The sequence below is a fragment of the Megascapheus bottae genome, chromosome 27, assembly GCF_031878675.1.
Source record: "Megascapheus bottae isolate mThoBot1 chromosome 27, mThoBot2.hap1, whole genome shotgun sequence".
In the NCBI taxonomy this organism is placed as follows: Eukaryota; Metazoa; Chordata; class Mammalia; order Rodentia; family Geomyidae; genus Megascapheus; species Megascapheus bottae.
In genome coordinates this window covers 17393604-17420221 of record NC_143535.1, presented here as the reverse complement: position 1 = coordinate 17420221, position 26618 = coordinate 17393604, and the positions used below count along the sequence as shown (strand labels likewise).

The following is a 26618-nucleotide window of genomic DNA, read 5'->3' as shown; positions in this document are numbered from 1 at the left end:
CTGCTCTAATGTTTTATAGAGGAAGAAATGCAGGACTTGAAAGATGTCATATTGATTAGCAAAGAGAGCTTAGAAAATGGCTTATATGTGACTTGAAAAAGTCACTAAATATATGAAGTCAGATTGCTAAAATTTTACTAATGTCATGGTATACACAGGTTCTTAGGAAAACTGCTGTTGAGAAAAAATTTAACTTCTATGTGTAGTAGGTCTAAAAATCCATAACTTGAAACTATATAGAGTAAGCTTCATTACTGTCATGCAAAAAATATGATTGCTATACACTTTTACTGCTTGCCAAGAACTAAATCTTATTTCATTCTCTTTATCTCAGATGCTTTAGATATCTGATTCTTTTTTCTCATAACACTACTTAACTATGGCTAAAAATTTGCCTTTTGATAAATTTATTTTTACTTTCTGATTTAAATTAGGCACACTTTACTAGCTAGCGTCCCAAGTGTCTAGGATTACAAACATCAGCCACTTATGACCAGTTAATTATGTGCGCGTGTGCGCTAGCACACACACACATACACACACGTACTTTTTTTGATGATAGTGTAGTTTGAACTACACTTGCTAGGTAGATACTCTACAGCTTGAGCACCACTTTCACCCTGATTGAAGAATGTAAATAGATAAATATCTTCCATTAAACAAATATCTTAAACACTTACTATAATTTTTATATTTATTATTTTTCTCAGTTATATAAATCTCTTTCTTTATGCTCTCCAATAGAAAGAATAGTATCTACTGAAAGAAAGGGAGTTATCAAATTTTACACATGTTATTAGTCCTCATGTCTTTTCCTATGTGATTAAATAAGGTATGTCACATGTTTAGTATAATAAATTGTGCATGGTAATTAGTATTCTCATTAGTAGTATTCTAAGCAAAGTCAATCAGTTATTCATAATGACATCATTAACTAAGTAAGTACCTTAACCAAGGATGGGATTTCAGCCAAATTTAGGTTGAAATGTTCATTAAGTAAAAACTGCCTTTAGGTGGGTATAGTAGTACATGCATGTAATATCAGTACTGAGGAGAGCTGAGGCAGGAGGATCATGGACTTCAAGTCAGCCTGGGATGCAGAGAAAGACTGTGTCTCAAAACAAAACATATTCAACATGTCTAATCTCTTGGGCATCCTGGTTTAGGATACTGTAGAATACCAGTTGCTTGTCCATTGTTTACACAGCAGACTGGAAACTGCTGTCCAATATCACGTGTATGATATAGCACATAACTCACAAAAAGGTGAAATATAGCTGCTGCTAAATGCATATTACATTTATACTATAGTAAGACCTAACTATCATAAGCTGGAGATTGCATTTAAACAGGCATAATAGTGATAGAATGACACTTAGCATTAAAAATAAATCTTAATGGGGCTGGGAGTTTGGTCTAGTGGTAGAGAGCTTGCCTAGCATGCATGAAGACCCAGGTTCGATTCCTTGGTACCACATACGTAGAAAAAAGCCAGAAATGGTGCTGAGGCTCAAGTGGTAGAGCTCTAACCTTGAGAAAGTCCAAGCACAGTGCTCAGGCCCTGAGCTCAAGCCCACAAATGGAAAAAAAAAAATCTTAATGATAGATTTGGCTTCTGAAGTTATTGTACACATGGTAGCTATATCACAATTTTTATGCTGTTTCACTTTTTGTAAAACTCTCCTTAATGAAGGGTATGATTCTTAAATAACTTTTAAAATGGTATGTTTCTCCAGAAATTATTAGCCAGAACGTAAAATAGTACTTTACTTTTTTTGTACAGCTACGTCTAGACTAAACAGTTAATTTGAGATATAATAGTATGAAATTTATAACTAAACCATTTTACATAAAAATTGGTTCTTCTAGGTGGGAGACATCGTTTCTGTTATTGACATGCCCCCCAAAGTGTTAAGTACGTGGTGGAGAGGCAAGCATGGATTTCAGGTAAGCAATGCCCCTTCTGAGATGCATTGTTGAGAGATGAAGACATTCTTATTGTACATAATGACTGTAAACCAGAACCTTGTTGTATGTGATTTCCAAGTTTAAAATAACTAGAATAATAGCTTAATTCAATCATTTTGATATATTTTTAAACCTTGTACAATAATTACTCAAATACCAGCTCGCACAGAATCTCAATGTAAGTTGACAGTGGAGATACTCTGGTTAGTTCAGGTTACTTTATTGGAACACAAGACCTCATGACCAACCCTGCCATAGGCTTACTGCAGCCCAAAGGGACCTGGGAAGAGATAACAACCACTAACTACTGTAGGTTACCAGTGGGCTTTGTTTTATGTCGATATGTTATGGCAGTAATTACTTAACATTTTTTGTTTTGAAAAGCCAGAAAATAAAACATTAGATAAACATGTTCTTTATAATTTTTGAGTGATCCCCTTGAAGAAGGACAATATTCAGATTTAAAATTTCTCTAAAGTATGTCTGAATTCTTGGTATTTCATGTATTGTTGTGTAGATGGGTGATATCAAGTCAAAATGCAAACATTGCATTTTTTGTGTGTATTTTCTTCTTTAAAATATTACATTAAGAGTAGTTAATGTCTGATATTTAGTAGTTTTTAAATTTCTAAAATTTGAGCAGATACTTCTTGGCATTTCATAGAATGAATCCCTCTACAGGTTTTGTGTTATGTATATCTTGTTTTATAGTACATGAAATGGAGCTAGCAAGTGCTGCCTTTCACCAGCACCCATCAGCTGTTGACTCAGTTTACTGGCATAAGCATTGTTTCTAGACAAGTGTTCTGTAGAATACCAAGGCAAGAGTCACGTGCATGAAAGAGCAATCTCAGTTCCTACCCATAATTGCAAAACATTTTTGTCTTTCTTTTGTTATTAATAAGCCAGCGTTGATACACTGTTACTAACTATACACCATCATTTACATCAGGGTTTGTTCTCCATGTTGAATGTTGTACAGGTTTTGACACATGACTCATACTCATCATTGCAGTTTCATATAGAGTATTTTAACTCTCTCAAAACTGCCATAGTTTACCACACATTTATCCACACTTGCTGTTGAACCATGGGAACTACAGATCTCTTATTAGCATCACAGTTTTTCTTTTTCTGGCTATAATGTGATTGGAATCATTTAAAAGTGTGGTCTGCTTTTTTGGTTGATTTCTTTTATTTGGTAATATGCAGTAAAGATTTCTTTTTGATGTCTTTCCCAAACTCTTTGACCCTTCCCTTTAAAAATCATTGTCCAAAATCTAGGACCTTAGTCATTACAGTGTTATTTTTTTAAATCCAAGTCCAAATATTCTCTATTTTGAGAGGTTCCAGTTCATCTGAAGCTATAGGAGATATTGGATGCCTCTGTGGTTTTGCTGTTGTGGCAGTAATTTTTTGGTGTGTGTGGGGGGGGAGGGAGAGGGGTGTAGGAAGAGAGAGACAGTCAGAGAGGATTTGTTGTTGTTGTTGTGTCAGTACTGGACTCAAAGTCAGGTTGTCTTACTCTGTCTTGCTTTTTAGCTCACAGCTAATGCTCTGCCACTTACTTTTAGTTCTGGCATTTTACTGATTATTTGGGGATAAGAATCTAGCAGATCTGTCTTCCCTGGCTGGCTTGGAACCATGATTCCCACATCTCAGCCTCGAGTAACTAGGATCACAGGGGTGAACTACCAGTGTCCAACTTTGTCATTTTTAAACTAAATATTATTCTTTTGGAAGGAGCACTACCATAACTTACCTACTTGTTCCCAATTTGAGGGAAATGTGGGTGAATTCCTACCTTTAGCTGTTAAAAAATGCGTTGACTTACATATAATTGTAAAACATTCTATAAGGTAAGTCACCAATGGAGAGGGTTGCTCCTTTGCCACTGATTTTCTAACTTGAGTGTGAATAAGATTCACTAGGAAACTGCATTCAAAACATTAAATCCCAGGGCCTAGGCCCCCAAATTCTATAGCAGTAGTTTTTTAGCAAGGATAAAACAAAACTGTGTGTGCTTTATCTCTGTATGCTTTAGGTGAGGTCTGGCAATTATTTGGTGTTGGAAAATGTCAGCATTTTGCCAAGTTCTATTTAGTGTGTTGTCTTAAGCCACACCATAATTTCTCCTTGGGAACAGAAGGACAGGTTCATTTGTGTGTTTAAATTACATCATGACTTTCTTTTCTTAAACATCTAGGAGTAGGAAGTGTGAAATTATGCTAACTCCAGTCATTTAAAATTCTGAAATCCATGGCTTTCTCTCTTGAGGAGTGTCTTGAATTTTTTAATCTTTGATTTTTGAGATATTTCATCATGAAATATACTTCAAGAAAAAAGATACTTCTCTTTATTTCTTTATTTTCAAAGTAACTACTTGTCACTGTCAGATTTGTGTTTCTGTGTGCAGATGGTTGTTGGCATGGGGTGAGGCCTAAGGAGGCCTTTGTAGGTAAAAGGTAATATATAAATATTACAGTGCTATGTTTGAGATTTTTGAGATTTGTTTCTTTAGTTCAGAGTTGAGTTTTTATGTGGAGCCACTGGTATCAGAATGATCTGAGAAGCTTGTTAAACCTGGGTGTTGATTTTCAGTGTACAGCTGGAGTCAGAGTTTTAACAAGTTCCTCAAGTGATTACCATGTACAAAATATGATAAGCACATTGTTTACCCTGTGCTAAACACAGCTCACAACTGTTTTGTGCTTCCTTTCTTGCTATTGGCTCTCCTTTAAATCACATGTGCAATGTACTTAGACTAGTAGATAAAACCCCACTTAGTGACTGACAGACATTTATAGACGTATATCCCCTTAGTTTTCACAAGTTGGTCAAGTATCAGGTATTTTATTTATTATTGCTGTCTCAAAAGTATTATGTTAGCATTTTTGTGTACAGCGATTGAAGAAGCAATTTATAGATGATAAAACCTCCATAATTCAAAAGTTTAATATGCATTGAAATTATTGTTTTTCAGAAACATCTATAAAGATGTACATACCTAGAAATGTTACTGCTCTACGATCTTGGGAAACGAAACTATACTTTATCATTACTCAAATACACCAAATTTTTTTCCTTTCCAGTTTAGGATTGGAAACTCATATTGTCCATAACTTTTTTTCATAATTTTAAGAAAAAGAGAGTATGTGATACTAAAAATATAAAGCACTTCTTGAGTCCTAGATCTGTTTTAAATGCTTTCTGTTAACCTGTAATTCTCTCTGTGAAAAAGGTACTGTTACCTCATTTCATAAAAGGGGAAGCTGATGCAATACTGGGGAGACACCTTCCCACTTAGGGTCCAACTGTTTAGTGCTGAGCTTACATTGAAATGGACAGGTTTTGGACAAAGTGCAGATCCTAGCAATTTAACAGGCACTAGTGGCTTCTTTTGGTCTCCTGGCATGAGTCATAGATTTCTGTAGAAAAGATGGCTCTGAACCATCTTGCTCTAAACTGCCATTTCATAGTGACAGAAATCTAAAGACAAGGAAATTTGATAAATTGCTGTACTTAACAAAACTGTTAAGTGTATATGGTATAGACCGGAACACTAAAATGGTGTGCTATAATTTTGTGTTACTGACATGTCAGTATATTATCCCGAAGTAGGTATTATTTCCTTTATTTGTTGCTACTTTTTCATTGTTCTTTCTGTTGCCATTAGCGGCTGCCATTAATGTTTTGAGGTGATTTTCTGCAGGATAGCATTTGTTAATTTGTTGCATCAAAGTGTATCTTGCCATGTGACGCTGACATTTTCAGTTTCATGGACTTAATCTCATCAAATGTCATTCATGCCCCACTTTGTGATAAGTATCTTCTACAAGATTTTTCTTACGATTTTTGAAATAAAATTTGCAAATAATAACTACCTACCTGCACATATACCCTTTTAAAAATCAGCATAAATTTTCAATTTTAAAGAGACATAAAAGGAAAGTAACTTGGGTCTTTGAATATTACTTGTATATACATATATATACACATATTTGGGACAACTTCCTGAGAACATTGTTTACTTTAAAGGTAGTTCTCAGACAAGCATTAACATCAATCAGAAAATTACAGTAAAGTCCATGTATAATAGCATGAAGTGCTTCAGGATATATCTGGATAAAAAAATACAAAGGATCTATACACAGAAAACTATACAGTATTGCTGATTGAATTAAAGAAGACCCAACTAAATGGAGAGACTTATACTTGTAAGGTGGAAAACTGTAATGCTAATAAGCCTTTTTTCCTCAAATTGAGTCCAGTCAAAATCCCAGCAAACTTGGGCAGAAATCAACAAGTAGATTAAACAGTTTATGTGGGAATGCAAGGACCTAGAAGAATAGAGAGGAAACAAATTCCAAAAATCGTGGATTTGTAACAGTAACACTGCTTGTTTCTTTACTATAAACATTCAGTACCAAAGAATATGTAGTATTAGTCAAGATAGAGGTACGTAGATCAGTGGAGCTGAATAAAAATCTTAACGTAATCCCCAGCATACATGGAAATGATTTTCAACTAAATCGATTCATTGAAGATCATGAAATGTTTTTTGCTTCAAAAATATTTTATTTCTTGAAGCATTTGCAAAATTTAAGTCAAATGGATCATATATCCCAAAGTAAAGTGTAAACAAAAAGTTTTAAAAAATTGGAAAAAGCACTTGTGGCTTCAGATTAGGTAAAGATTTCTTAAACATAATATCAAAAAAGCAATACACAAAATAATACAGTGTGTTTTATTAAAATGTAATCCTTCTGCTCTTTGAAAGCCACTATAAGGAAAATAAGAGGACAATTCACAGACTGGGAGAAAATATTTGCAATAACAATATATGATGCTATGTTTGAGTTTATGTTCAGAATGTAACTCAAACTCTCCAAACTCAATAAGAAACATAATTCTGTTGCAAAGATAGTAAGGATTGGAATAGACACGTTACCAAGGAAAATGCATGGCAAGTACATGAAGAAATGGTCAGATCAATAACCCTTATAAAATGTGGATTAAAACAGCATCAAAACTCCTGGCCCTATACTTACTGGAGTGCTGAGCTTGTAGAGGAATTAGAACTCTCATACTATGCTCATGGGTATGTTTGTTCCCACGACCAGTCTGGAAAGCAGCTTGACATTTGCTTAGGTCAAATACATACCTATTATGTGACCTATCCATTCTATTCCCAAGTACAAACTTGAACATGTTTATAGCAACTTTATATGTGATAGTTTGAAATTGTAAAGATTTCCTGATACCTATTCACTATAGATCAATGAATACATTGGTGATTGTATTTGTACAATGAAATATTATGTCAGAATTTAAGGGAATCAACCATGGATAATAGCATCATGAATGATAGAATAAATATGCTGCATGAAGAAGACAGAAAATACAAGTTCTTCCCATGTGACTCTATATAAAATTAGAAGAAATGCAGAGTAACACAAAGTAGATTAGGAATTGCCTGGAAGAAGGGTTAAGAAAGAGTGGGAGGAATTACAAGAGATACAAGGGAACATTTGAGTTTGTGTATATATTTGTAATCTTGATTGCAGGGATGCTGGTTTAACAGAATGTACATTTTTAACTGTGTAGTTTGTTTGCCAGTTATACCTCAAACAGAAGAAAACTCCAGATGCATTCCTTATCTAAGTTTGATCATGCATCCAATCTAGTTGGTAGTTTCTATTTCCTTTAATTCTGTGTCTTTTACTCAGTTACACCTTTCCATTCCATTTTCATATTTTAGGTTTTATTATCTCCTGCTCTGTTTGCAGTCAGATGCCACTGTAATGGCATTCAGCTTTCTTACTTTCTTTCCTTCTGCTTGGAAAGACACACACTGCTAGAGTTTTCTTCCTAAAACATACCTGTTTCTTCCCTTCTCATGCTTAGGATTTGCCACTTTCATTGCCTACAAAGAAACTTGTTCCCTCCTTATCATTATACAAAATCCATCCATGAATTCTACATCATTGTCTTTTTCTAGTTTTATTTTTCACTACTTTTATTTTATAAGCTCACCATTCTGCCTCATTTTATTATCATTTCTCTCCTTGTTAATCACTGCTCTTTCCTATCCAATCTCTTTTAAGTGTCTTTCTCCATCCTTAATTTTTCCAGGGAAGGAACTAGTAAGGGAAAATATTTGTAGTTTTAAAGTACTTAATAATTTTATCTTATGTGTTTCCTTGAGCTAACTAGGAAAAGAAATTCAACCTCTGTGGTTAATTATGGTGTGATCAACAGTTACATATTATATTTGATATGATCTTTCCATTATTCTCTTTAGTTTTGCTGCATCATCTGCATTCTTCCTTTCCTTTGCTCATTTAGCTTATATTCTAGGACCATTATTTCATGGAGGATGAGAAACCATAGTTTTTGCTCAATCATCCGAAGTTTGTAGTTGGTACAAACTCTTCTTACAGAAAACGAGCAAATGCAAGGCACATAATATGAAAGAAACCTCTATAAACAGCTGCAGGCCCTGGCCTAGAGTCTGGCTTGCCTATATTATCTTCAGCAATAGACTGATAATGTAAATAAACTTTATAGAGAAGTGACAAGACAAAAGAAAACAGTTCTAAGCTTCCAAAGATAAACTGAGAAAAGATCTCTGGAAAACAAATGCTGGTTTCCAGATTCATTAAAGGAATTGTGTATCCTCTCTTTAGGTGGCAAGCAGGAGTGAGAGGAGAGTAGAAAAACTTCTTGCCACTGTGAATCTCTGTTCTGTTTTAGGCAAACAAAGAAGGAAAGCAGGCAGGAAGTTCTTTATGTTCATTTCTTCAGCTTGGTGACCCTTCTTGCTTTTGGGAATGTCCTAGTTTCCTTTAGCATTCACCTGTCACAATTTTTAAATACTTCTGTTCTCTAGCTTAATGAAAACACATTTACTTCACTATTCCTCTTACCTAAACTCTCCTCGGTATCTCATTTGGTCTTTTCTGACACTTTCTTCTCTTAACTGACTCGATAAAATATTTGCAAAATTGGAACCGGGAGCATGAGGTAGTGGTAAAGTGCTTGCCTAGCATGCATGGAGCCTTGGTACCACATACACAGAAAAATCTGGAAGTGATGCTATGGCTCAAGTGGTAAAGTTCTAGCCTTGAGAAAAACCCAAGAACAGTGCCCAGGCCTTGAGTTAAAGCCCAGGACTGGCAAAAAAAATAATAAATTGTAAAGTCTTCTGTCTTTCTGGTCATCTTGGCCAGAGATTCCTCCACCCTTAATTAGACCTCTATAGTTAGTACCAATCTGCCTTCTTACTTATTACCCTTTTAGGTTTGGATGCCATTTATCTGCTCAAATCCACATTAGTACTCTGGTTTCTGAACTTCTTTCCGAGCTTCTAGTCTAGAAGAATATTTTAAAAATATGACTGCAAGAATAATTTTTAAATGGAAATTAGGGAGCTAACATTTAAAGATTATATAAATCAGGCAAAGAAACCAGAAGTAATGTGTTTGTGGGAGTTAAAACAGAATAAAAAAGGGAGAGATTTAAGGGAGAATGTTTCAGCTCTACACAAAAAAATTGAGCCAGGAACTAGGATATAAGGAATTGATTAAACTTCTCTCTCATTTTTAAAAGTTCATTTGGCATAAGAGAAGCTACTGTTTTTATGTCTTTTATTTTTGAAAAATATTATTCTCTAGTTCTCATAGCTTAGTAAAAATAACTGAAGGTTTGGACCTAATTTCAACATCATAGACTTATTGATCTACCATCTAGGTCTGCTGCAGTGGTGCTGAAAAAGGGTCATACTATGCAGCCTAAAGAATAGTTACCCTGAGAATGTTTTGGTATTGGGGAAAAATAATAGTCATTTCTGTATAGTAATCTATGAATTTGCATTGGTTTGAATTTCTTAAGTGCTATGGGTTTTTTGTTTGTTTTTGACTGCTGTGGGGCCTGAACACCGGGCCTGGGCATTGTCCCTGAGCCTCTTTGTGTTGAAGACTAGCCTTCTACCACTCGAATCCCACAGTATCACTTCTAGCCTTCTACCACTCGAGTCCCACGGTACCACTTCTAGTTTTTGAGTCATTAATTGGAGATAAGAGTTTCTTGGGGACTTTGATGCTGGGGCTGACTTCAAACTGGGATCCTCAGATCTCAGCCTTCTGAGTACCTAGAATTATGGGTGTGAACAACTTTTGTTGAGCCTGATTTTTAGGAGTATATGACATGCAGCTAAGAAGGTCTGGTTTGGCCTGAGGGATTTGCCGGATTGGTTTGGTACAAGAGAAATGGTCGACATCTCTGGTCATAAAAGAAATGCAAATCAAAACAACTCTAAGATTCCACCTCACTCCAGTTAGAATGGCCAGGATCAAGAAAACTAATAACAACAGGTGCTGGAGGGGATGTGGCCAGGAGGGATCACTACTACACTGTTGGTGGGAGTGCAAACTCTTTCAACCACTATGGAAAGCAGTGTGGCAGTTCCTCAAAAGACTAAACATAGAACTCCCCTATGACCCAGCAATTCCACTACTTGGCATTTACCCAACCGTCCAGAAACAAGGGCCTACTAAATCCACTAGCACAACGATGTTCATTGCAGCACTATTTACCATAGCAAAGATATGGAACCAACCCAGATGTCCCTCAGTTGATGAGTGGATCAACAAGATGTGGTATTTATACACAATGGAATTCTATGCTGCTTTCAGAAAGAATGACATCTCCCTATTTGTAAGGAAATGGAAAGACTTAGAAAAAATCATATTAAGTGAAGTAAGCCAGACTCCAAGGAACATAGGCTCAATGGTTTTCCTCATTTGCGATAATCAGTAGAAACCTTGGACTCTTCTAGCAGAAATTTGTAATAGAGCAAAACCTAGATACATAAGGACATACAGTATGACGCTAAATGAAAGGACCTCTAGGTTATAGAAACAAAAGCCATATAATGAGTGACTGTTGTCCTTAATGTACTATGTTATCTCTCATCTCTTTTGCTTTCCCTTGGTTATCTCATATTGTTGCAGTATTTCCCTTTGTTATCTGATATATTGGATATATGCATATTTGGTTATTTGAAATTGGATAGGAAAGGGGGGAAAACAAGATGAGGGTGGAGGTGGGGGGGAGGGAAATGGGGACCAAGACATGAGAAAGGGTATCAATGTATGTGAAGTAATGCACCTTCCATCTGGCGAAAGTAATGTAACCCTTCTATTAATTACAATAAAATTATAAAAAAATAAAAGGAAACTAAGAGTATGGTTAAAAAACTCAAATGGTTAGTAATAGGGTCCAACTTGTCAAGAAAAACTGTTGGAAGGTGAATAGTATTCTGTGTGTAAATGTAGAAATGAAGGGGATGAGTTACCTCCAGGTTGTAGCATCCCTGTCATGAACTGTGCACACTATGGACAAGGGAGGATAGGAACTTGTAGTCAGAAAACGAAATATTGGGGGTTTGACTCTTTGTAACCACACTTCCAATTGACTTTTTAAAAAGTGCAGCATGGCTCAAGAATAGTATTTTACTAGGCTTAAAAAATGTTTTGCTATGCAATAATCCTGAAGTTTCACTAGCTATAAATTATATTTAAAACACATTAAGTAGAAAGTCAGTGATAAGCATGGTGCTGTGTTGAAATGCCTTTTAGGTTTGGTTGGTTGCCTCTGCGATACTGTGGTTAGAGTCAGCTCCCATTGTTGAGCAAGGATTCTTTCCCATTCCTTCTGTTGCCAAAGGTCAAGGCTTGTTTTATTGCAGTTGTTTCCTACCTAACATTCTCTTTAAGTTACACCACCTTTTTTTCCAGTTTACTCATAATTCTTTTAGAGTCCGAGGGCGAGCTGTGAACTTGCTAGGGAGTAATTCTAGGAGTGCATAGTGATAAACAGGCATAGAACTACATGTTTGGCTTTAGATGGTGAATTTTGTAGGACAGTTGTTTAACATAACCATTATTAAAAAACAGTATATATAAGTTTACAATCAATACTAGTGAAATAGCATTTTAGAGTTACCTGTCTTTTTCTGTTGGTCTCATGAATTTTTGTATGATAAAGTTACTACATAAACAAGTACTATTGTGTATCTCTGCTCACTTGTGTCCTGGTGATAGTTGGAAACCAGCTATGGCATACATGTTTACACTATTAAAACTGACAAACACTGTAAATCTGTAAGTCAAGGCCATTTATCCTATGGGGAGCCACATTTGTCATCACAGCACAGGAAATAACAACCTCTCTAGCTTCTCACTTTAGTTCAAACAGTTGAGGAGAAACTACCAAAGTGAAGGTCTTTGCACCGCTCTGGAAGCCCTTCTCTAACCTATTGCTATACCAGCCTTACTCTTAATTGTTCGCTTCCTTCTCTTACCATATCTTTATTACCCACTTCTTTGTCAGCATGTACCCATAAGGGCAATTTTTCTCTCTTGTATATTCTTTCTAGAGAGCAGTCTCATTTTGACTCTTCACCTAATTTTCTTCTCCCTTGCTAGCACTGCTGCAGAAAAAATAATCTGGAAAACAAGAACAGCACATTTATAAAGTACATCCTACTGCCAGAACTCCAATCACTTTTACCATTTGACAGTTTGGGTTTATCAGAATTGTTTACAATGGTGAAATACTAGGTTATCTATTTGTCAGAAAACTGTAAATATTTAGTAACTGCATGTTCAGGATTGTGTTTTTATGTATAGTATATTTTAACAGAATGTGATTTTACTATCGTATGGTGAAATTTTTGTTATAGGAAAATAGAACTATTTCCTTTAACAAACATGAAACTATTTTAAATAAAATGATCACTTACTATTGGAAAGGCCTTTGGCTTCAAGAAATAGTAAGGTAAAGAGAAAAGGTAGTTGATTGCTGCTGGTGAGCCAGCAGCTCCACAGTGGTAGGAAAAGGCTCTCAAATGGTCTTCAGCTTTTATTGTGGTCAAGTGATGGTTAGTCCACATCCAGCTGTGATGCCCCCATTCACAGCAGAAGGAGACCTACAGTAGTCCAGTGGCATCCATGTGTGCCTTAGCTTCATCTGAATTCTGTGTCTGGAAAGCTGGATGGATAACATGTAGTCATGTTACAGTGCAAAAGCAAGGATACCAAGAGTGTAGGGATTGCAATTAGACATTAGATGTGCCTCCTATAGATTGCTGCATAATGTAAATGACACTTTCCCAGTAAGACAAAAGGGTGAAAAATGCAACTGATATATATATATATATATATATTATATAATAAAGCTCCATGAAGCAGCATTAAGCTTCATTCATTCCTTTATTAAAACAAAGCATTGATAGAATACTGGGTGCAGGTTTTTTTGTTTGGGATTTTTCTTCTTTTGCTTTCTGCCAGTCCTGGCCACTGTCCCTGAGCTTCTGTCTCCACTTCTATCTAGCTTTTTTGGTAGTTACCGAAGATAGGAGTCTCATGACTTTCCTGCCTCAGTTGGCTTCAAATTGTGATCCTCAGATGTCAGCCTCCTGAGTAGCTAGGATTACAGGTCTGAGCCATGGGTGCCTGACAGAAAAGTGATTTTTATTTGATGAAACATAGCTGAGCTAAAGAACTAGGATAAGTAGATGCTTTCACTTACACGGTTAGAATAACATACATAATATATAATATTTATCCATACATATAATATTCCTAATGTTACAAATTAGGGAGTTAAGTGATTTACTTCAGAACATACAGCCTAGGAAAGGAGTGAGGTAACTTTGAACATTTTCTCTATGGCAAGTTTCAGATGTTTATAAATTGAAATGAATTAGGACTTGATGGAGATAATTATTGTTTGAGAGTGAAGAGGTTTAAACCTCACATAAAGAAGATGGTAGGATGTTTCCTATCTATTTGATGGAGGAGACCTAGGTCTAAAGTACCCAGTATAGTAGGACAATAACAAGTACTATTTGGCAAACACTTTACTATATGCATCCTACTTTCCTCTAAAACCTTCCATTTTTATGTATTTTTACATAATATGTTTAAATAGAGAAACTAACTCATGGAGAAGCTGAGTTGCAAACCCACTTTAGTAACAGGCAGATTTTTAAATTTGTTTATTTATTTATTTGTTTTTTTGGTTGGTTGTGGGGCTTAAACTTAGGGCCTAAGCATTATCCCTGAGCTATTTTGCTCAAAACTAGCACTCTACCACTTTGAGCCACAGCGCCACTTTTACTGGAAGATTTAATATTGACATATGCCTCATGCTCTATGAGACAGGACATGGAACATATGAAAAAAGGGGGAGAAGGACTTTTCAAGCTGATTCTTACCTAGTTCTAACCAGTCTTTGAAGAATTCTACCTCTTGAGTGGAATAGAAAGTTGAGTAGAATACATTATACAGTTTCATCAACAAAACAATTTTATTAAAGCATCACTTTGGAAGGCATTATTTATAAATGCCAAATCCAGACCTTTTAAGCAAAATTGGTAATATGATCATAACTCGCTTTCTGCTCATGACCACTGGTTATATCTTCATAATTTTATTAAGTACCATAAAGTATTGATCCATAAATTGATATGAGAAAGCAGCAAATGGGTATGTGAAAATGATCCCACACAGATGGAAATTATACATCTCAGAAGTGCATGATGAATCACACTCTTGGACGTGTTCTCCATCCTTCCCCAGAGTCTGTCAACAGAGGAGATTCAATGTGATGTAGTTTTCATGTTTTAGCTTTAACATCTGCTGCACGGCAGTCCATTTATATCCCCAATAAGAAAACATCTCTAAATATTGTTAAAGGTTTCCTTTTTACTTTTTTCCTAGGATGTTTATCTCTGCATTTATCCTATTAGTTACACAGTATCTCTGGATGATCTGGACCTCAGTATTTTTCTGATACAGCCTGTTTGGATTCTAGCTATAGCTGTCTATGCATTTCTGCTTGTAAGATGAATGTGTTGTGTTCTCCAAAGCTAGCCCCGTCTGTGTCCAACCTGAGGACAGTGATCTGTTTCTTCTCTGTTGCTTTCCCCCATACCATGTACAGCTGGCTCTTTCGCAGCAGTGAATACCAGGATTTTAGATGAATTACTGCTTCTGAAATTTATTTTAATTGTGTCATTTTATTTCAGGGAAACCCACAGGACAGTGAAGAAAAAATTCATATGACAATTTTAAGTTTTGATTTGGTATTAAAAATATTTTAAGGAAGAGAGTAGCCATATTAGCAGGAGGATACCAATACAACTAGATTAAAATTTTTGGCATGGAGAATTACTAAAAAGGACCAAATTTTACTCACTGTGTGCCGAGCCTGTAGTCAGTCTTGATACTAAGATAACTTAATTGGTTTAAAAGAAGTTTGTGAAGTGAAAAAGTAAAACTGAAAAAAGGAGACAGATATTTGGGCAGAGAACCCCACATAACTCTATCTACTCATAGCAACAGATTGTTTTATTATTTGTTTGTGTAATTGGCGTCTGCTCTTCAGAGTCTTGGAAGAACAGAATCATTTGGGAGGGCCTGGGGAGTACATTACTGGAACTGACTTGGCAGTGTTCATCTCCTACTCTATTTGCTGGTGTGGAATCCTTCTTTGTTGCTTTTCTTTAGGTGGGACTCTTCCCTGGTCATTGTGTGGAGTTAATTAACCAGAAAGTTCCCCAGTCAGTGACCAACTCAGTGCCAAAGCCAGGTGAGTAAATTTTTTCTCTTAGCTCTAAGAGAAACACAGATGTCCCCTTTTAGTCATGTGCATGACCTGTTCTGATGGTCTTTGTGCTTGATAGTACCATCTGCATTCTTCATTATTAGAGGTTTTTATTTCCCTTTTAACAAATGCATTCAAAATTTTAGACAATTTTAAAGAACTATATTCTGTGCTAAGCTTTGTTATTTTATTTGCTTTTACAATTACGTAAGACTACATAACTTACCAGTAAATAAAGTGACTAAAAATGGGTTCATAGTATTAGAAAATGGTATTAGAAAATAACAGCTGAGGGATGTTTATTTTATCAGTGACTATGAATGTTAAAGCAAGGAAGACTGAATATAAAAACTAAAAAGCAGCCGGGAGTTTGGCCTAGTGGTAGAGTGCTTGCCTAGCATGCACAAAGACCCGGGTTTGATTCCGTGGTACCACATACTTAGAAAAAGCCGGAAGTGGTGCTGAGGCTCAATTGGTAGAGCTCTAGCCTTGAGAAAAATCCAAGGACAGTGCTCAGGCCCTGAGCTTAAGCCCAGGACTGGCAAAAAAAAAAAAAACCAAAAAAAACTAAAAAGCATTTTTCACTTAGTGTATTCTTTTATGGTGCTATGTACGTGCATAACATGTTTTTACTAAAGCCATAGACAAAAAATTAAGACAAATAGATTTTTTGTGTTTGGGTGATTTAATCTGGACAAGACTGTAGAAAATATCTAGTGTGGAAATGTTTTTTGATGTAATATACATGTTTAAATGAAAATAATAAATGTGGAAAAATTTTATAGGGAACAAGTAACCAAGTTTATTTTTTTAGTTATCATACATTCCTTTTTCCTTTTCCTTCCCCTGCAATAAAAGGAGAAGGAAAAGTTTTGGGGCCTCAGAATTTAGTTGAACTGCTTTCCCTAAAACATCTTCAGGACCTGTATATAAGAAATAGGGAAAAAGTTGTTACTTTCCTTATTTGGTATTTTCTCACTTTTGCTTCCAGTTCTTATATAAAGCAGTGTTTTTGTAGAGGTGACAGGTAATAGCTCCTTTCAAAGCTTAGATCTCCACAGTAGAACTAAAGAATTTATTTACATTGGGGTGACTTTCTTGCTTAGTAAAGAGAGTCCTTCAGAATGATATTACCTGTATCCTGAGCCAGGAATAGTTATTTCAAGGCAATTTTATCCTGCTTTGGGTGAACTTCATCAGAAGATTGTCTATGTGAGTACTTGCTTGGTAAATGTTAGTAGTAATTGTGATACTCTAGAAATATATATATATACACACAATATTATATATATATATATATATATGAGCTCCTTAGTTACCAAAACAAAACAGCTTTGTTGGAATGTAACGCAAACACCAAGCTATTAAGGTGTGTATATCAGTGTTTTTAGTCTATTCAGTTACACGTTATCACAAATTCATAACATCTTTATTAATCCAAAAAGAAATCTTGAAATCTTATATCCTTAAGAAAACACTGAGTACTTTTCCCCTATCACACTTCCTGACCCTAAACAACCACTAAGTTACTATCTGTCCTTATTGTTTCCTGGACATTGCATTTAAGGGGAAGCAAGCCATTCTGATTAACCTTATTAACTTTAAGTATTGGGTTTTGTGACCTTTTTGTGTGCGTGTTTTTCCATTTTTTTAAAATTGTAATATGTTTTCAAGGGTTATCTCTGTTGCAGTGTGTATCAATACTTCATTCTTCTCTTCATGCCAAATAATATTCTGATTTATTTGCATATTGTATTTGTTTATTCATTTGGGTTGTTTCATTTGGAGGCTGCTACAAACACTTATGTACAGGTTTTTGTGTGTTCATATCTCTTGAATGCATGTCCGTGAATAGAATTGCTGAATCAGATAATAATATAACCTTTGAGGACCCGTCATTTGTACATTTTTTACAACTCCACTAGCAGTATATGAAAAAATCTAGTTGTTCCATATTCTGTCAAAACTTATTATTTGCTAGCTTTTGATACTGCCAAGTTTGTAGCAATGAATAGTACCTAAGTTGGATTCTCCCAATTTGCATTTGCTTGCTGGTCAATAATGTCTATGAAACATTTTTATGTTCATTATTAGCCTTTTATATGTTCTTGGAGATAATTATATTCAGATTCTTTGTTTATTGTTTAATAGGATTATTGCTTTTTTGGTTACTGAATTATATTGGTCTTTTTGTTACTGAATTTTATTTCTTATATATTCAAGTCATTTATCTGATAATTTAAAAGTATTTTCTTTCATTCTATTTTGGTGGTGGTTGTTACTTTTTTTTTTTTTTTTTTGCCAGTCCTGGGCTTGAGCTCAGGGTCTGAGCACTGTCCTTGGACTTTCTCAAGGCTAGAGCTCTACCACTTGAGCCTCAGCACCACTTCCGGCTTTTTTCTATGTATGTGGTACCAAGGAATCGAACCCGTGTCTTCGCGCATGCTAGGCAAGCACTTTAACCACTAGGCCAAACTCCCGGCCCTGTTACTCATTTTTTTATGATATGCACTGAAACATAGAAATCTTAATGTTAATTAAGTCCATCTTATTTTTTTGTTTCTTCACTAATGGCTTTTGGTGCCTCTCAAGAAGTCTAAGATAAGGTTGCAAAGATTTATTTGTTTTCTTCTGAGTCAGTTTAGTTTTAGATTTTACTTTTTACCCTATGATCTTATTTCTAGTTAATTTTTAGTTAACTTACCATCTGTGTTGTGTAGGTGTGAAAGTTCATTTTGATAGCTGACTATCCCAGCCCTATTTGTTGAACAGTGATTCCGTCCCTAATAATGGCCTTGAGGCACTCGTAGAAAGCCAGTTGGCCTTAAACAGAGATCAGTAAACTAGAACTGAAAGTATCAAAATAAATGCATGTGGAGATGCGAGTGATTAGGCACATCTTTAGTCACAGGGACTTGAGAGGCAAAGATCTGGATGGTTTGTGGCTCAAGACCAGCCAAGGCAAAAAACTAATGAAACCCCTTTCTCAACAGATAAGCTAGATGTGATGGTTTATGCCTGTAATCCAAGCTCTTTTGGCGGCATAGGTAGGAGGATCACTGCCCTGGGTTGGCCCTAGGCAAATAGCATGAAACTCTAGAAAAAGTAATAAATAAATGAATAAATAAAAGCAAAAACAGAGCTAGGGATATGTCTTAAGTGGTAGAGTACCTGCCTAGCTATCATGAGCCTGAATTCAAATTTCAGTTTGGAAGGAATGGAGAGAGAGAAGATAAGAAGGAGGGAGGGGAAGGGAAGCAAAGGATGGAAGGAAGGGGAAGAAATTTTGTTATTCATGTGTTTGAATGGCAGAGCTGGCTTGGGGAAATATATATTCTTAATACATTTTGAGAAGTATGATGTAAATTCAATCAGCCTTGGTCTTGTTTCACACTTTAAAACTGTCTTTGCCTACAGTATAAACAATTTGAATGTTCTATTTATTTTTAACATTACCATCTGTCACTGTTAGATGCCAAATAAGAAAAATGCAGCTATAGTTTGAGAGTGAAAACTTAAAGCTCCCTATACTGTTACACAACAAGGGAAATAGGAAAAATTTTTCCTTTTCAAGCTGTTCTTTATGTTCTCAATATGTTCAATTATTTGTGTATACAAAAATAAAATTGACCAAGATAGCAAGTAAGCATAGTTGCCCACAATGTCGGAAGACAAAAAGGTAAAACTTTGGGGAGATGGAAAAAGAAGACAGGTGGGTGCCTTCTGAAATTGGCCTTTTGTTCAGCCATTTTATGACAGGACTGAATGGAACAACTTGAAGAGGAGGGAGAGGAAGACAAACACTTTTTGTATTTTTATATATTGCTTGGAATTTACTGAGAGTCTGTTGCTATAGCTTGTCACGTTTTGGATGTCTGAAGCTATTATCACTAAATATTTGTGTTTTTAAATTTTTTGCTGTGTATATGTAAATATTTATTTTGGAAACAGATTAAGCATGTTCTATTTTTCATTATGATTTAATTCAAGTTTTATTTCTTAATTTATATATTTTTTAATATGTTAGGTAGTTGTGCAGTGAATCTTCCGTTTAGTAAAGCAGTTTATGAATACAATGTATTTCTTGATCAACACTACCCTTTTCAACATTCTTACCCATCCCTCTCCTACCCATCCGTTCCCTCACTCTAATTAGTTTTGTAGGATATGTATTGGATTCTTGTCTGCATTTTCCCCCTTATCCTCTTTATTCATCTATCCCTTTCCCACTTCCTGGTGTTTTATTTTTCAATGGATCACCAACAAGTGTTCTCTGTAAATAGTACATAATTCTGTTTGCTTCTGTAGTAAATGAGAGAAAATTCTGTCAAATTTAAATATCTTAAGATATGTTAAAAAAAAAAGCCAAGAGAGAAAAAGGATCCATGTTTTCCCTTAGAAGAAGCTAGATTTAGCTTACAAACCCCTCTAAATACTGAAACAGGATAGATTCAACGGAAATTTCCAATAGTATAATTCCTTAGAAAGGCAAAGTCAAAGTTCAGCTAAATATTTGTTCCTGTTCAGTTATTACTGTCTTCTCATCTACACATCAGTTTATATTCTTAGATTCTTTTTCCTTCTTGTCTTTCCGCCCCCCCCCCATTTTATTCCCTTTCACCTCTTTCTCTTTCTAGAGATCCTCCTTTTTGTCTTCTTTGGTGATTATTCTCTTTGCTATGTATAATCTTCTTTTAAGCTGTTGTACTAGTTCAGTTTTCATACTTAGGATTTTTTCCCTAGAAACAACATTTGTCTTGATAACTTTTATACTGGAATTCTACATCTTTCCATATTACCTTATTGAGAAAGAATGAAAAGGGAGAAAAGTTTGGAGAAGTGGAGCAGAGGAGGAGTGAGAAGAAAAGCAAAATGTACTTTTGTAGTATAAATATCTGAAAATGAAAGATGAGAGATTTAGATAAAGCTTCTCTCTGGCAACAGAAGAGTTGAAGTATAAAAAGTACCTCTTTGAAACCTGGCACTGGTGGCTCACACCTGTTATCCTACCTACTCAGGAGGCTGAGACCTGAGGATCACAGTTCAAAGCCAGCCTGGGCACGAAAGTTCGTGAGACTCTTATCTCCAATAAACCACCAGAAAACCGAAAGTGGTGCTGTGGCTGAAGTGGTAGGGCAGTAGCCTTGAGCTCAGGGTCAGCACCTAGGCCCAGAGTTCAAGCCCCACAACCAACAACAAAAGTACCTCTTGGAGTATCAGCGTTGCATTGATTCGCCTTTTGTCTTTTGTCTCACCATTTTGTTATTCCCCTTCCTTTCCCCAATTCAGAAAATTCAGTGGACAGTGTGTTAGAAATGAACTTTACAAGTGGGGGGGATGTTGGGGGAGAGGGAAAGTGGGAGAAAAATGAGGGAGGGGGTAATAATGTTCAACAAGAAAAGTACTGATTATCTTACTATGTAACTGTAACCCCTCTATATCACCTTGACAATAACATTAAATTTTAATTAAAGGCCTTTTTAAAGCATTAGAGAGTTAATAAAGCAGTAAGCAGTTACTAAACTATAGTGAAACAGAAAAAAGAAATGAGAGGGTTGGCCTAGCATTAAGTGACTCACTCCCAGAAGAAGGGACAAAGCTCAGGGAACAGAAATGGAGAATTGAAGTGTGCTCCAAGTTTTGAGCTGGGAAAAGACCACTTATTCTAGAACCAAGAATACTCAGGATAATTTAAATTGAAAAAAAAAAAACTAGTGAGAAACTTACTGTAGTAGATATCAAAATTTAGTATAGACAGATAGATTAATAGAGTCACATAGAGTCTAGAAACAAGCCTGTAGATATATAGACACTGCAAAAGAATTTCAGGACTTAGGCTACTTTCTACTTTCTTCCTTGAGAGCTTCCTATCCATTGCTAACCCTGGTCAAATCTAAATCCTGTTTAATCACTAAATTATAAACCTTATAAGCAGCAAAAATATTCTGTTTATCTTTCTCTCCCTATAGGATGTACATGCAGTGAATGTATAATTAATGCCTGCTGAATCAGCCCCTCATAATATTCATGATTAGGTTAAATTTTAGAGTTAAACTTACACCTTTGTCTCCTTGTGTAAGAATTACATACAAAATCTTAAGTCTAGAGTGTAAAGGACTCTGAAAAATACTGAAATTAATTCATCTTTGTGGCCTGTTTTTGTACTTCGTTAGACAGATTAATTTTTTGGTTGCTGAGTTGGGAATAAGTAAGGGCAGATGAAAGCTGGTAATTCATACCTGTAATCCTAGCTACTCAGGACTTGAGAGTAGAAAAATATGTTTATGGTTCAAAGATAACTCAGGCAGAAAAGTTCACAAGACTATAACTTAAAAATAACAAATAAGATTGGAGGAGTGTCTCAAGGGAAAGAGGATCAACCTCACAAGCTTAAAGAACTGGGTTGAAACCTTAGCTTCTCCTCTCCCCACCAGTTAGTAAAGGTTGAATAAATAAAAACAAATAAATGAAAAAATAGGTTAAGGAAGAGAGGCTGCTGAGATGAGACAGGTGAGGGGTGATGGTGGCTTAGACCATTAAGGCAGCCAGTGGGAAGTGATGTGATTCTGGATATATTTAGTCATGGAGGTGGAAGAATTTACAGGCCTAGTATAAAAAATTTGAATCATTACAGTAAATTTCATAACAGGAGGATGGGTATGTAACTATTGTCTTTGTGGTGAATTCTCTTTTTATCTGTCCTGTCGATTCAAAGATATATTTTATTCCATCACAGGTAGATAGCTCTGAACATTTCGTTAAATAGGAGAGAAAAATGACAGGTGATTGACTTCTTTTATGCCTTAAGCACCTGCTTACTAGTTGGCATAGCACACTGTTTGTTTCTGCTACATTGTGGAATTTTCTATTAGAGTAGCTTTTGCATTGATTTTAATTTTTTTATTTTTTTGAAAATTTTATTGTAAAGGTGATGTACAGAGTGGTTATAGTTACATAATTTAGGTAATGAGTGCATTTCCTTTTGAACTAAACCTAAACATTACCAGTTCTTTTATCTGATGACATTTCCTGTTGCTAGTATCATCAGCACAAGTTTGTTTCAAAATTAGGTTAAAATTTTTATATTCTAAAACTGTTTTCCTTTTTGTGGCCTACCATTGATCAACAAGTTAGATTCACAGCTATGTTCAGAGAGGAAGAAATGAATAAATGCAATCCACAACACAGGAGCTTGGTGTGTAGAAATCCTCATCCTGCTTGTTTCTATTTGTGCCACCTTGACCTCTCTACCTTGATGTCTTTATCTATAAGGTGGAGACATATTTCTAGGAACTGGAAATTGTGTCTATGGTATGTAACATTAAAATGGTAATGATTTTTGGTTGAATAAAGACAAATAGCATCTGAAAGTGGGGAGTTCACATTGAAGTTAGTAAAAAGTCACTTGGAACAGGAAATCCATGTTTTCCAATTCATTTCTACAAATTTAATGGAGTTAGCACAGTTCAGCAGTGTTGTTTAGTATAAGTAAGAATCTCTCTGTCTCTGTCTCTCTCCTCTCCCTCTCCCCTCCCTAACCCCCTTTCTTTTGCTTGTCCTAGGGCTATTGAACTCAGTGCCCCCCTCTCTCCCTTTCCTCCTCCCTCTCTCTCTCCCATCCCCTCCCCCTCCCCTTCCCTCTTTCTCTTTCCTCCCCTCTCTTTTTCTGGTCTTGGAGCTTGAACTCAGGACTTATGGGTGCTGTCCTTGAGTTTCTGTTGTTCAAGACTAGCATTCTATCACTGAGCCATAGTGCCTATTCTGAGTAAATTATTGGAGGTAACAGTCTCATGGACTTTGTTGTCCCAACTGGCTTCAAATCCCAGATCTCAACCTAAGTAGCTAGGATTGCTGGTGTTAGCCATCAACACCAAGTAGGGAATCTACTTACCGTACTGCATTTTAGCAAATAAGTAGTAAGAAGGTTCTCAGGAGCCACAAGACAGGATTAGCTCAATACTAATTTCATAGTAGTTGCCAAGAATGCTGTTTGTTTTATTTTTTGGATGAATGATTTTGGTAAGAGTAGAAGTATAGGTGCATACTTACCTCATACTTGAGCAGTGGAAGGAAGAATTCACAAAGGGAATTGTATTTAGTACTAGATTTTAGTTTTGGAGAAATCTTCTATTTTTTCCCCCCTAACAGATGTGTAAGAGGTTATCTTTCCTAGAATTTTTCACACACAGGTGTGTAAACATAACTTAAATAATGTTTTAATGGAATCACCATCACTGTTCAATATAGACAGATACTGAAGATCTGTTTCTTCAGCCTGTAGTCAGGGTGAATATTGACTATGTGGTAATTTAATTTTTTTATTTTCTTGGGCCTGAAGATCCAGTTGTTTTTTTTTTGTTGTTGTTTTTTTTGTCAGATTACACTGCCTTCCACTTTCTTAGCAAATAAAAACAACTGGAGAACAAGTAACTACCCAAAAGATGAAAGGCACAGTTAAATGTCAGTTTCACTGGGGTGCTTTCTGAGCAGGAAGCACTCACCTCTGGTGAGGCGGATGGGTGGAGCCATGCTGGTGAAGCCTGTTCTGCAAGTGTGTGTTTAGGCTGGGGCGTTCCTAGGCTGTGGCAAAGCTGTCCTGCTGAGAGAGCAGGATTAAGCTCCTGAAGGCTCAAAGGAGGCTGCCTCCCACACTGGCCAAAACTAGGCCCAGGAAAAGCACCCTGGATTCGGGGGCAGAAAATAGAGCTGGAACTACAAGTGCTATGGAGAGCTGACTATAGTGCTGTTAGTGCTGGACCTGGTCATAGCCTATGCGATTATGATTCCTCCTCCAAGCTTTTGCACTGGAGACTGAATCACCTTTTCCTGTCACAGCTACTGCTAAATACGGATTCTTGGAATCATTTTAAATATCCATCCTAAAACTTACACCACAGTACCAGGTAAGGAGATTTCAAATACTTGATTCAAATGTTTGGAATACTTCACTGAAACTAATTTTAGATTGCATTTGGGCACATGTTACCTTGGTTACTCATCTGAATGGTTCTTTATCTGGAAAATGAATAATTGAACATGAATATTTGTCTTATTTGTAGAGGTGATCACTTCTTGAGGTAGGACTTTGTGAATTGTGCCACACAGATATTATTTTCCTAGACAGGTTTAGGAAATGTCTGCTTTTCTGCTTATAATCAACTTATTTCTTAACATTTTCTTAACCTGAGGTTAAGAAAGTGACAAAAGTTTTCATGCTCAAAAGAGCATACCTGTATGTTTTTTTAAGCAGTGTGTGTGTGTGTGTGTGTGTGTGTGTGTGTGTGTGTGTGTGTGTGTGAATGATTTTACAGTATTTTCCTGGACAGTAATTGATTAGGGGAAAATTGGTGCAAACATGAATAAATCTTAGCAGTCTCTGTAAAAGACTGCTCCAGTTAGCATAAACCCATCTGCTCAGGACTCTTTCAAACAGCTTACCTCTTCATTGGCATTAGCAAAGATAACCTTCCCCACCTATAAAATATTTCTTGACTTTTGGAGATTTTATTATTAAGGTTTCATTTTTAAGTTTGTATCTTGACTTGTATTTCTTAAGTCGTTGTTCATAAACACTCTTCATGGTTATTTCATTAATTACTCTTTCTTGACTCACAAATCAGTACTGTGAAGTTTGAATTTTGAAGATTGATACACTGTTGCTTAAATGATCATCAGTATCCTAATTTTCAAAACTATATGTGGGGCAATTTCACAATGTATACTTCTTTTTCATAACCAATATTTTAAAGCACTTGTCAGTCATACAGTAATCCAAAAGCATACCTTTAAAGTATACTAAATAATACTGCATGGTATTCACTATTAGGGAATAGGAAGTTGCTTAGATTACTTACATTTAAGGAAATTATAAGGCAAAAATCTACGAATGGACCTAATTTTCCCCTTACTTAATGAACTTAGTTTTCAGTTTGGGAGTGCAAAGCCAGCTGGTTTGTATTTGGTCTGTAAAGCTGAGTCATGTTTCTGGTTGGCTCTATACCTTAACCTTATATGTAGGAAATGTTTGGAAAAGTCTCAAGCTTTTCAGACCTGACATGGATCTAGGTGCTTGGTGTGTATCATTTCCTGTAAAGCATCATAAGAACATTAGTGGTAGCTGTTATTATTCTAATTCCACTGTATATACAGTGAAGGAACTGAGAATTCAGTAGGTAATTTGCTCAAAATCTTGCAATTGAGAAGTAATTAGGGACTAGCTTGTAACCCTGAGGTCTTCCAAAGCCTTTGCCAACATATGCTAATGGATCATTTATGTTTTTGGTAGGGTAAGATTCCAAGACTTTTGCCTTTAAAGAGATTTTGTGGTTAATCAAACACTTATTTTTTTCTAAAAAAATAAACCTCACAAAAATAAAAATTGAAAACTACCTTGAACATTTTAATGCACATTATTTTTCATAGTCTATGATAATAAAGTACAAGGGTTTATGAGATGTTCACGTGTATATGCCTATTTTAGTGTAAAATAGTCATGAAAAGAAAAAGTAATATCTAGAAAAGAAAGACTTCGCATCATTGAGGCCCTAAAGTCTCAAATTTGTAAAACTTTTAACTGTTTTGTTATTCCTGTTACCTTTGGTGCACTTGAATTTCTCAGATATGTGGTTGACATACTTTATTAATTTTTATAAGAATATACAATGTCTCCTAAAAATAGCACTAATTTTTAAATTAAAGTTATTATCAAGTAGCAAGAGTTCATCTGGAAAAAAATAAGAACCCGGATAATTTTAAAACTCTTAGCAGGTTAAAGAAATCTATAAACTGCGTATTACATCCCATTCCAGTGTTAAAACACTTTTAGCTTCAGGAATTTATATCTACCTCATGTTTCCTCCTACTTGCTTCTGGTAAAATGCAAATCTTCCTTTTGTTCTGTTTTTAGAAATGAAATTAGTCATAGTCGTTTATATAAGAATGGAGTTGGTAAAGTCACCAAGTTATAAAACAGACCT

The 26618-nt window shown here is 35.6% G+C and overlaps 1 protein-coding gene across 5 annotated transcripts in view; it reads left to right on the top strand.

Annotated features, from left to right (window-relative positions):
* Arhgap32 (Rho GTPase activating protein 32) overlaps window positions 1-26618 on the top strand; it is a 197459-nt gene that overhangs the window by 132059 nt on the left and 38782 nt on the right. For 4 of the 5 annotated variants that reach the window (XM_090319705.1, XM_090319704.1, XM_090319706.1 and 1 more), the window contains 2 exons: window positions 1870-1947; window positions 15546-15627. In XM_090319705.1, coding sequence (XP_090175831.1) covers window positions 1870-1947; window positions 15546-15627 — 160 coding nt within the window. Of the gene's footprint in view, window positions 1-1869; window positions 1948-15545; window positions 15628-24278; window positions 24546-26618 lie in introns of those variants that run through there. The other variant, XM_090319708.1, reaches the window with a different exon arrangement.